The following is a 12,455-nucleotide window of genomic DNA, read 5'->3' as shown; positions in this document are numbered from 1 at the left end:
AGTTTCCTATCGAACTTGCGAGTTTGGGATGATGCCCGACTTCACCAGCCCTGTGAGCACTAAATGGCAGGTTCTCCCTGGAGCACACAGACACTTACCATGGCTATATTTTCTTGCGTTACAAATTTTAATTTATTTTCCATTCGACGTAAGGCATGTGACAATTCCTCATTCTTCCTACTAAGGCGTTTATTTTTGTCCAAAATGGGCTTATACTGACTCTCAGCTTCTCTAAGACGTTTTAACTGAAAGATAAAGACAGAATTAACACCTCTGAAACTGTTATTTTTCATCAAATAGATTAATCGTTTTCTTTAACTATCACACTAGCAGTATTTTCTCCTAATGCAAAACAGAATTGATCAGAAACTGTTGGTATTTTCCATTGGGAAGCAGATCGTTCCTCCTTCATGAGGTATTCAATCTGCACAATGGCTGTACCATGTGGGGAATCTATTCATTTTTAAAAAATAAGTAAAAATAATTCCAGCTAATGCCATCTTAAAAAAACCCAACATTGTTATATAAGCAAAGATGAGCGTGATGTGGCGTATCACCAAATACAGAGCGCAAGGAGGAGCCAGCTAGTCCTGCAACGATTTCAAAAGGGTGCAGGGGAAAAGATCTTGCTATTTTGGGGGCAAGGCATGGCCAGGGCCGGTCACTCACAAGCTGTCGTGGCCATGCCTCACTGCTGCACTCACCAGCTCGTTTCTCTCCTCCGACAGCAGCGCGTTCCGGTCCTCCAGCTTCCGGATGATGGCACTCAGCTCCGCAATTTTGAGTTGGAAACGCCGGGCATCCTTTTCATCCAACTGCTGTTCCTAAAACAAAGATCAACTGCAAATAACTGTTCATAAGTATCAGTGTTTTTCAAAGCTCAAACTTTTTTTCTTATCCCAAGTCCAAACATTTTAAAACTGTATGGCAGAGTGTAACCTACGTAACCTAACTGAGCACTGAGAGCTGCAGGATGAGACCAACGGAAAGTTAGGAGTGAAAATGTAACAAAGTATGCAAATGCAGAAGTATGTATATGCAAATACAAAGTCACAAATGGTAAACTTGGAAACAGAAAAGAAAATATCAAAAATGAAGGCAATGTTTCCAATGTATGCCACCGTTGAACTGAGTGCTTCAGACACATCAACCACTCTGAGGACTTTGTTATAAGAAAATTATAGTAAAAAGTACAAATGGGGAAAATCCATGCAATTATACTATTGCATAAGCTCTTCTTCCATAAAGCTGTGGCCCTTGTTGCGTTCTAAAGGGTCACTCATAAAGCCAAAGGGGTTGCACTTTATCTGAGTGAAAATGCTTATATCAAATTATAAGTGAATAGAAATATAGGCAGATGTGTTCTTGTTCAGAATCAGGGAGGAGTTACGTCTATTTACAAATGTGACAGACTTTTCCCCCTTCTCTAGGACTTGTTGAGATGTTTGGTAGGAGCAGAGTACAAACAGAAAGAAGCAAATTAGCGTCCCTAGTGCTGGTGGCAATTTTGGGAGGTCTAGGGTTCCTCATTCAACAGGTGCAGGAGAGGCTTGGGACAAAGAATAAAACAGATTGGTTTGCTCAGGTATTTACACTTCTACTGAGAAAATTAAGGCTGTTGCAAAAGAAATCTTGATGAGAATCAGCAATGAATAAAATTTGCATACATCAGATATATGAGGTCAGTTAACTGAGGGGGTTTTATTAGCAAATTAAGGCAAAAGCAGCCACAGTCATATTTAAAAAGTCATTGTGAAAGAGTGACTAAAATTTAATGTTCTGGATAGTGCATTGTAAAAAAGAAATAGGAGGGAGCAGGTTAGAGGTATTGAATGCACTTCCAGGTCCACTGAAAGTGAGAGCACTCAGCAGCACAACACCCGAGCCAACAGCGGTGTTCCGGGAGGATGGTGGGACTTCCATCCACCCACCACCTTCCCCCGTTCCCCTTTGTAAACTGGCCTTGTACATCTGCTCAAAAACCCCCGTTGTCAGCAGTTCCCAAAGCTAGCACACATACATTACTTGGTTAGAAATGCATTTGCATCATTTGTTGGCAAAACTGTGTCAAATTAAGGGAGGTGGCAGAAGTATGGAACAGTGAGGAAAAGGAAGAGAAAGAGAACGGAAAAATTTCACCCTGCTAACAAAACCAAACCAAACAAACCAGAAAACAACATGACAAAAAAACAAGCAAAAGCTCTCCCATAACCAGGTTTGATTTGAAATCTTCAAGGTTTGTCTGAGGAATGCGAGCAAGAAACGGGTGCCTGGGGGTTTCCCCCGCCCGGTTATGGGAAAGCTGTTGCTCCAGGGTGCACTCATCAAGATTCTGTCCCTTGGTGCCATTTTGTCACTCTCTCTGCTCGTTCATGTAGCTGAAACCACGTGAAAGTGCTTACGGGGCTTCCCGAATGATCTGAAGCGTCTCCTGCACCACTTGCATAAGGAAGTTCCCGCTTGGGGCTGCTCAGATGCCGATCAGACTCTTTGATCTGGGACAGTTGTTCATCTAAAGCCTCCTTTTGGAGCTGCAGTCTCTGAGCATGCCCGGCTTGAACCCCTAACTCTCTCTCCAGCACGTAGACTGCTCTGTCTTTAAACTTAATCTCCTCCATCTACAAGGAGAACAGAACACAATCACACAGGCAGGCAGCGGCTCGACAACAACCCGGCGTCGTTCACCCCCAACCGCGGCCGGAGAACAGTGGCACAGAGCAGACACCCCTCAGCATGAGAATACAACAGAGGTTTCTTGGAAAGAGAACAGCAACCAGTATTTGACAGTGACCATGTGAACTGAATTCCTTCAACTCCTGAATATCCCTCTTCTTTTGGAGGCCACCCAGAATAAAATATTTTTTTGCAGGAATTTTTTCATTCAAATCATTAGGAAATAACCCGTATTCTGAGTGCCTTTTCAGATTATCTTAAAAAAACCCCAACAACCTAACAGTCATATCACAATTTGCATTAGTTCACTCAAACATTTCAATGATTTCGCAGCATTTTGCTCAGACACCACCTTTTGAAAATCTGGATTCATAATTTTCAGTTGTCAAAATATTGGAGGAATGTGAGTTTTTCAAATTCTTTTTCCGAAAGGCTCCCATGTGAGCAATTTGTTTAACTGTCCCCTTTCTATTAAAGGTTTTGCTTATGCAAAATAAACATTAAGCAAAATGGTTAAGTGCTTAAATGACAAATGTCCAGCTGCCTCTGATTCTCCTCTTCCCTATTTGCCTGCGCTGTTCCCGCTGAGTTCAGAGCACTGTGCTCATCGCCATGGGATCGGGCACATCCAATTTCCAGGTGCTCCAGGAATATTTTCTGAGGGACAGCACACTCAGATTTTTTCCAGGTGCTAATGTGGAATTCCAGCCTCTCTCTTGGAGGGGCTGAGCCCCGTTCCCAACGCGGAGCGCCGCGCTCGGAGCCGTGCCGCAGCCTGGGCGCTGGTGCCGTGGCTTATGCCAGGATCCCTCTGGTCAGAGAGTTCACATGGGGATGGCCTGTGCCCTGCCTAATAATGAAAAATTACTGAGCACAGCCCAAAACCTTCCTCTGTGCCCGCCAGGATGTACAACACTGCCAGAGAACCTCAGGCTCGTCCCAGCTGGGTTGCACACACGATACATTATACATGAATATAAAGTATTAATGACACTCACACGCCACAGGGCTGCCACGTGTGCTCACAGACAATGATTCTATGGAGAAAGAAACCATACACATCCCCTAACGTGTCTGGTCATCTGGTTTCAGACACCATAAAAGTGTAAGATTTTTGACTTTAGTTTTTGAGACTTTACACATTTAATCTAAATGATCAGTTTTTACACTGTGGCCTGTGTGAAAGAAGAACATTTGGCCTTGTGAGAACTGCACCCGATACTTTTATCTTTCATAGCTTTGTCTGTAAACCTGGAAAAAAAGGACATTGTCAATTAACAGATCACTCCGGGTGTTTTGTTGCCAATAACTGCAAAAACAACCTACTCTGGGAAAAAGCAAGTGACAGCAGTTTACACACACCCAGCAAGGGGAAGGGGAAAATTACTTCCATCAGGTGTGTCTGGGTGGAGGGATGAATAAATGCCACGGGAGAGGACACAGGAGTTGGGGTGTGATGTCCCTCTGTCACACACAGAGAGATCCCCCATGGTCCCCAGGGGAACAGCCAGCCTTTGCCAAAATACAACACAGGACAACTCATAAATACCTGCGTGGAGGCTGTGTTTCAAGGTTAAGCAAAATCTAAATTCTTTTAGTAAAATGGAGCAAATCAAATGTACTTTGGGTGCCATTTTATCCAAGGTGCTTTCGACAATTTCCACTAAGGCAATGATCTACTAACTTTGAATGAAACAAAGAGATGCCTGCTGAGGTTCTTCAGGTAGAAATCTAAATGGATGTATAGATGTAAGGGTAACACATCATAAAATGATGAATTGTTTAAAATAAGCAGAATATTGGGCAGTTAATCCCTATTTATAAGAAAACAAAGGCATGGTACAACACAGGCAACACTTTAAATTAGAAGGAACAAAGAAACTGGAGAAAACACAAAACATTTCACAGTATTTCACTAATGGTCTGTTTTCTAGAAAAAGACCTAAATATAATCTTCATAAACAACAAAGGAAACATCAGTATTCACATTTCTCTTCATACGATTAAATTCACGTTCATGAAATGCACACGACAGTTGTTCGCAGCCCATCATTAAACAGAAATGTTGTAGAAATAGTACAAACTGAAGGACACATTCAACTGAAAAATATAATTTAGCACATTTCTTCCTAGGATCAGTAACATTAAGAAAACACAAGGACAAGGAACAACTCGCAACTCACGGGCAGAGGCTCTGGTCGCCAGGCACGCACCCCGCCGGGCTGTCAGACACGCCGGCCTCATCCTGCGAGGGGTGCGGGACCGGGGGGACCCCTCCTCCCCACCCCGTGTCTGATGGGTTCCGACACGGACGTCAGCACAGAGGGGAGCAGCATCCAACCCCCCCAGAGCCCGCCCGGCCCCACGCTCTCCCTGTTCCCACGTTAGGTCGCACGCGCTGCCTCAGTTTGGGATGAATATTTATGTGGGAGCGCTAATTAATAACCAGCCCGTGAGCACAGCTGAGGCCAATTATGCAAATGTAATCCCATGCAAGGTTCAATTTGTTACTCCCTCCTCGTGCTACATCCCATCCCTCGCACGGGCTGACACGCCGCTGCTTTTAAGCCGTGGGATTCTTTTTAAGTGTTTTATTTCCATGGCAGAGGTAAAATCCAACACGTAAATTCCCTGGTTGGGAGATTTCTTCTCGCGATGTTTCCAGGGCGTTTGCAGCTCTGCTGCTCCACAGCCGCCATCAGGAGCAGAGTGGCATGCCCAGATCTGCCTTTGAAGCTCCCAGCCGTGGAGATGATGATGAAAGCCCGTCCTGCATGTGGAGATGATGATGAAAGCTTGTCCTGCATGTGGAGATGATGATGAAAGCCCGTCCTGCATGTGGAGATGATGATGAAAGCTCGTCCTGCACAGGCAGCAGCTCGGAACGCAAAGGAGAAGCTCTGACACGACAGACGCATCTCCCCAGGGACACGGTGTCAGAGCTGGCAATTAGGACATGTGAGGGGACCTGCCCAGGGCCCTGGTCCTCAGGATTGTGGGGACTGGACTGCCAGGCCCCCCATCATCACCCAGGCTGACAAGAGAGGGCCCAGATGAAAGGAGAGGGGGTCACCCTCCAGCGTGATCACCCCCCGACAGACGGGGTTCAGGGACACTGGCTGGCAGAGGGGATGTACCCCGCGTGCAGGGTGCTCACGGGCACCTTCTCTCTCCAGAAATAAAGGCAATTGCCTCTTTGTCCTGGTGATGTGTCACTCATCAGCCACAGCCAGCTGGGTAAAGCTAACCAGGCTTTACCAAGTACTCTACGAGGACACCTCAGGGCAGCGTTCCAGGACTGGGCGTTGAGATCAAGCACTATGGTTTGTGTTTCACAGAGAGCTGGGGGGATGCTGGTAGCATACCTGTGCAGTGACACACCTGACCCGGTCATGTTCCTAACTCAAGGTGTTTCAACTCTGCTAACATCTACGTCAGGCTGTCATACAGTGCTGCAGCACCAAATCCACCTTGATTCCCACCACTGCAGGGGATGGGAACTCAGCTAATACAACAGAGGAGCAAGCTGAGGTTTCTTTTCTTTTTTGGCCCAGAAAAATTCCTCCCATTTCAGTACAGCTGAAAACCAAAATGCCATGTGTAATCACCTCTCACACTATTGGAACATCTTGTTACAACACACACTGCAGCGTATATTGCAATCAGAGCTGCACATTGCAAAGTACATGATGTGCTTCTACAGAAGAGCAAAATGCTCCTTACGGCCACTCGTGTCGTTCCCACACCCATGGTGTGGCTCCCAAGAACACCCCAGCCCGTTTTACTGATCAGAGTGGGATTGTAAAGAGATGTCTCTTCCTTATTGCTGAGGAGGAGATGATAGCTGAGAGCGTTTCATGCGGACTTTGCTGCTGGAGGCATTGCAATGGGCAGCAGTTCCTCAAGAGAATGATTCCTCATTGCAGTTAAGCTGTGACACAGGAGCAAAGTCCCACCAGAAGAGGTGGTCCCACGCCGTGACTCTCCCTCCCAAATCTTATGCCAGAACTAGGTTATACAGAATCCCAGAATGGCCTATATTGGAAAAGCCCTTTAAGCTCATCGAGTCCATGGCAGCAGCGCATGGCCATTGTTCCCGTACCGCTGCCAAATCCTCAGGCACAAGAGGAGACGACTTGTCATCTCTTTTCAGTTAAACGAGGGCACGTGTGGTATGTGCTGCTGAAAACTCCATCCTGCAACGTGATCCTGCTACACCTCTGGCCAAAGAACGATTCGATTTCAGACTGATTAAATCCCAGTTGTAATTAACCAAACAGAAGATGTTTATAATATTCCCAGTAAATGCAACACGCCTGTTTCCAGCCAGTTAACGTGCTCCAGCTGCTGTCCCACACAGTCACGTATCACCCAGGACCTGGCGACCGGGCAAAGAGCTCCCCTGGTAGAGCAGCCCATGCTGTTATAAATCAGGTTCAAACCACAAATGGTAAAAAAAAAAAATAATAATCCATGTTTGCAAGAAGGAATTATGCACCTTGAATAATTTGTCTACCCTTCAGTATAGGGTGACTGCTGAGATACTTTTATAATACCAAATCTGGTAATTTTTCACCATATAAGGGAATAAAAAGGAGAAGATAGAGAATAAATCAATCACCAATAAAATTAATATTTAAAAAGTCAGCTTCCTACACTTTTCATCTGATAACATCCTTTAAATCAGACATCTTCACTAATTTACCTCTGCCTGAAAGAGGAATCTCTGGGAAGAGCTTGTAAACACGGAGGTTCAGAGTGCCACTGAAATGATCGATCTCCTCGTTCTCTGGGGTGTTGCATTCCCATGAGGAAGCCAGGAAGGTCTCAGTGTACAATGGTCTTACAGGAGGTATTAGAGCAGGTTATTAATCTTCTCAGTAGTCATCACCACCTAAAGTTTATCTTCAGTTGAAAATAAACCCTTTCCAGTCTCTAACAAATCTCATTTTTTCAGTTTTTCTGATTTCTGTTTTAGTCCCCTTACAAACAGGCCAGGAGGAAGGGAGGCTGCAGCGGCCATCGCCGTTCAGCACTTCTCCTTTCTGACCAGCCTACATTTAAGGAAAATTTAAATGCTCTTTACCACATTGAATTTTAGTCCCCATTAAGCAAAATTCAAGGCCAGTTAATCTCAGGGAATTCTGACTGAAGGGCTGTTTTCTCTGGACGTGCACACACTGCTACTAGTAGAAGACCATACAAATGTCATTAAATACATTTGTGGAGTATTTCAAGCCATTTTAAAATGCACAAATTAAAATTTTAAAAATGTTTACTAAAATTAGAAACTCTTTAGGAAGAAGGCTGTTGCCGTACTCACTTGCTACCATCTGCAAGGGACTCTCATCTCCTACATGAACATTTCTCAAGCTTCTGAGCTAGGGAAAGCTTAACTGGGTTAGTTGGACTTCGCTGGAGAGCATCACCCCCAGACTTTACAGACACAAACAGCATGAGCCACATGTGCAAACAGAAACCACGAGGTCGGAATAATGTGAACATACATGTTTGCAAAACACGTTATTTCCTGTGCTGTTCACAGAACCCCAAGATGCTCAGCCCTGCTGTACGGGATTAGTCCGAAGCCATTGGCACCAACGGGTAATAGTTACCCTGGCACCTGAAAAACAACCAGAATAAGCAGCTAGGGTTTCACAGGGACCCCCCTTGGAAAGGTGGCCAGGACACAGCTCAGCCACCGGCACTGGGATTGCCTCGCTGTGACAATTTAACTGCGTGCAGAGTTGCAGTAAGTTGACAAAATGGAAAGGGTGATAGCAGAGCTGGTTATTTGGAAAGCCTGAGCAGGTACACCCTGCACCCCCCTCGGCAAAACCTGACAGAGAGGATGATGCTGAAGGCCAAAATAAACTCCAGTTTCCTGGAAGTAATTCTGACGCTGTGGCTTCCACCACATCTGCTCCTTTAAAAGCTGTCTGACATTTTTCCAAAAGTCTAAACTGAGACATCAGCAAATATATTCCTGGATGTCCAATAAAGGACAAAAACTGGCTTCAGGTTAAAAGTACAATAATGGATTATTCTACTTTCATTATTAATAGTGTTACTAACTCACCTTTTTAAAACAATCTTTGTCTGACTATTTATAGAAGGATTTTCCATAAGCTAAGCCTGTATAGATGTATTTGACTTGGAAATGAAAAACTGTACCTATCAGAGATAAATTACTTTAAAAAACTACTTCTAAAGGACTTGACATCACTGCGAAGCTCAGCGTGCATGAGTGCAACTTGTCCTTCTCTACTCTGACTAAACAAAAAAAGAAGTCTTTTTCTAGGTGTGAAGTAACAATGTGCTCAAAGGTCACTTCCCCCCTCGATTAAAATAACTAAATACCGCACTGTGCGTGAATCACAGAGCTTTGAAAGCCCCGAGGTGAATCCATTGACGATTCAGGGCTGGATGTCTGGCACAGCCGTTACCAGAGGGCGCGGTGCCCGACGGAGCAGAGCCAGCGCGGAGCTGCGGGGACCTGAGCCGGCGCCTCCGGCATCGCTCCGCTGGCTGGTCCCGCTCGCGCCGCGCTGCTCTGCTGCTCTCCATCTCATGCAGCCCCAAGGAAGCTCAGTGAGCGGGCTTTAGTGATGGCCCCCATCTTAAAAAAAGCGCTGGTTTCAGTCATAGTTTAAGTGTTTTGAGAATCGCCTCATTTCCATAGTGAGGAGAGCTTCTCTCGTACAACGTGGCACCAGACTTATCACAGAATCACAGGATGTTGGGGATTGGAAGGGACCTCGAAAGATCATCCAGTCCAATCCCCCTGCCAGAGCAGGAACCTAAATGAGATCACACAGGAAGGCGTCCAGGCAGGTTTTGAATGTCTCCAGAGAAGGAGACTCCACACCCTCCCTGGGCAGCCTGTCCCAGGGCTCTGTCACCCTCACTGTAAAGAAGTTTCTTCTCAAGTTCAAGTGGAACCTCCTGTGTTCCAACTCACACCCATTGCCCCTTCTCCTACCGTTGGGCATCACTGAGAAGAGCCTGGCTCCATCCTCATGACATTCGCCCTTAACATATTTATAAACATTAATGAGGTCTCCCCTCAGTCTCCTCTTCTCCAAGCTAAAGAGCCCCAGCTCCCTCAGCCTTTCCTCAGCAGGGAGATGCTCCACTCCCTTCATCACCTTGGTGGCTCTGTGCTGGACTCTCTCCAGCAGTTCCCTGTCCTTCCCAAACTGTGGGGCCCAGAACTGGACAAAGAGCAGGGCCCTCCCCAGCAAGATGCTGGGAGCCACCAGCTCCCACTGAAATAAATTCTGGTCAAGTCAATGGAGCTGAGAATACTTCAAGTCATTCAGGAAGCACTCGGGGCTTGGTAAAATCATGGCATCACATAACTTAATTAGTACAGTTAGATAATATGATTCTTTCATGCAAGAATTAAAAAAGTTTGATTTTCAAAGGCAATTTAGGAAACATAACCCCAAACCAGTCCTTATAACTAAGAACATATTTATTTTATAGCTTCTACATTAGAGGCCATTAGCGTGGGCTTTTCACGCAACGCAGCAAGTTTATTTAGGATGTACATTAGCCATCCTTCCCCTCTGATGTATTGAATCAATGCACCTGGTAATGTATGTTCAGAGAGGAGAGGACCTACACTGCAGGATATTTGAACAGTATCCATAGCTCAGTTGGTTATAAATAATTTTAATATCCTTTTCATAAAAATAAAACAATCTCTGAGGGGAAAAAAAACCCAAAACTTAACATCCTAAAGTCTGAGAGGACGGGTGGCTAAATGAAGGGCAGGTCACACTCCAGGGACTAACGGGGCAGCACACGGTGCCTCGGTTGGTGTCGGTTGCTTGGGCTCATTAGGACACAGCCGATGCTGTCCCAGCCCTGGCCTGGGTGGGCTCTCCAGGGCTACACGGCTGTGCTTTGACTTGGGTCAGTCTGCAAGCTGATCGGCTATTTTTAATTATTTTTATTTTTATTTTTTTTTAGGATTTGGATAATAGTCAAGGGATAATGACTCAGAAGAGACATGGATGAGGTTATGCTGAGACTCTGGATACTATAAAAAAGCATGGCAAAGCCAAAACGATGGTAACTTCAAATAAATACTGAGACAAGACCCAAAATACGCATCACGAGAGTATGGGTGTGACATTTGTTCCCGTGTCCTTGGGAGCGGCAGTAACAGGGGATACAGTCCTGCACATCAGCTGTGCGCTCACAAGGCTGCGTGAATCGCAAGGCAAGTATCTGAGATGGCAGCGGAGCAGAAGTCATCCTAAAACTCAGGAAGTGTTGCTGGCCTGCCAGGCTCTTGTGCCAAGACTTCCCTCTTGGAGGGAGGTCCCTCCCTCAGGGAGTTCTCCTCTTTTCCAAGCAACACGATGCATTTTAACCTCTCCCACAGGTTTCCAAACACACTGGAAGGGTACCCCAGAGCCACAAGGCACTAGCCATGGCCTTTCAGAGTCACACTGCCCCACCCGAGGCTCAAACGGGTCCATGAGGTGACTGAAGGCTGATCAACCTACACAAAGACCCAGCAAGGACCAGATGAGCCATGATGGGTGAGGAAATCCAGTTACCTCCTGAGGTCAGGAGCCTGCTGAGTCACTGCTGGGGGGCCACCAAAGGAGAAAAAAGAGCATTTGGGGGCTGTGTAAAGCTCATTATGGGATGTTCATGGGAACTAGCAAAGGCAGGGAAAGGGAGGTACCAAGGTGGATCAGCAAGGAACAACTGGTGGAGAAATAGAGGCATGGACCGAGAAACACAACTGTTTTGTAGAATTCCCCTGAGCAGCTAGGAACCCAAGGCCTCTTTCTGATATTGGAAATGTGAACAATATTCATAGGCACTGACACAGGTAAAGAAGTTCCTTACAAAACATCCTCATCATTTAAAAAACCCCACTTTGACATCTCTACTAGTAAATGCAAGACAGATTGGAAGCAAGGTCCAGAAGTTTGAATTCCCCTCCTCAGTCATTCATCTGAGTCCAGCACCGCACTCCCATCTCCTTACTAACGATAACGTAAGCATTAGTAAAAACATAGATGCAGAGAACAACACGTACCAGTCTGCGAATTTCTCTCTCACACTCCCTCTTAATTCTGCTGATTTCCTCTTGATGCAGGTGATACACACTCCTTATCTCTGCTGCTTTGATTTTGTCAGCCTGGATGACCATCGTTAAAGCCTCTTCCACTTGTTTCTTAGCCCCCTTCAGCTCTGAAATTTCTTGCTGCATTTTTATTTTCTCTACTTCAAATCCCTTCTTGGCCTCCTCCTTCGCCTCTGTGAGCAGCACTGTTTTCACCTTGTCAGGAGCCCCGTCACGTACAGCATTGAGAAGGGTTTGTAGCCTCTGGATTTCATTATCTTTAATTTTTATTACTCTAAGAAGTTCAGCTTCGTGCTGTCTCAAAAGTGCTTCTCGAACAGCTTGGAGCTCCTTCATTTTCTCTTCATGAAGTTTGACTTTGAGCTCTGTTACCACCACTGTGCTTTTATGCTGTTCGTGTTCTTTGATCTGCTTAACTTCCTGATTTTTCTCTCTTTCCAACTTGCTGACCTAAAGGGAATATTTAAAAAGTATTTTTAAGTGATGTAATGATTAATATAAATTATCACAATATTTTAAAATGGCATGGATGATTTCAGAGTACTAGACCTTAACGTTGTATGTCTGTGCCTTAGAGCAAAAGCCCAATTAGTGTTACCTCACACAGAACTACATATTTGGCATTCTGTTCATTCTTTATGATCAAATACTTGATTACATATTAAACACT

General features: G+C 45.3%; 1 protein-coding gene across 1 annotated transcript in view; it reads right to left on the bottom strand.

The window, feature by feature from the left end:
* Positions 1-12,235, bottom strand: part of JAKMIP3 (Janus kinase and microtubule interacting protein 3) — a gene marked incomplete at its 5' end in the record, with an annotated part of 30,080 nt that extends 17,845 nt beyond the window's left edge. The window contains 4 exons of the mRNA XM_029085235.1: positions 99-245; positions 705-824; positions 2,403-2,618; positions 11,738-12,235. Coding sequence (XP_028941068.1) covers positions 99-245; positions 705-824; positions 2,403-2,618; positions 11,738-12,235 — 981 coding nt within the window. The remainder of the gene's footprint in view (positions 1-98; positions 246-704; positions 825-2,402; positions 2,619-11,737) is intronic.
* Between the last annotated feature and the right edge of the window lie 220 nt (positions 12,236-12,455).

The sequence above is a fragment of the Antrostomus carolinensis genome, unplaced genomic scaffold, assembly GCF_000700745.2.
Source record: "Antrostomus carolinensis isolate BGI_N321 unplaced genomic scaffold, ASM70074v2 scaffold11430, whole genome shotgun sequence".
NCBI classification, from domain to species: Eukaryota; Metazoa; Chordata; class Aves; order Caprimulgiformes; family Caprimulgidae; genus Antrostomus; species Antrostomus carolinensis.
The sequence above is the reverse complement of the archived record's forward strand: the minus strand, read 5'-3'. Positions and strand labels throughout refer to the sequence as shown.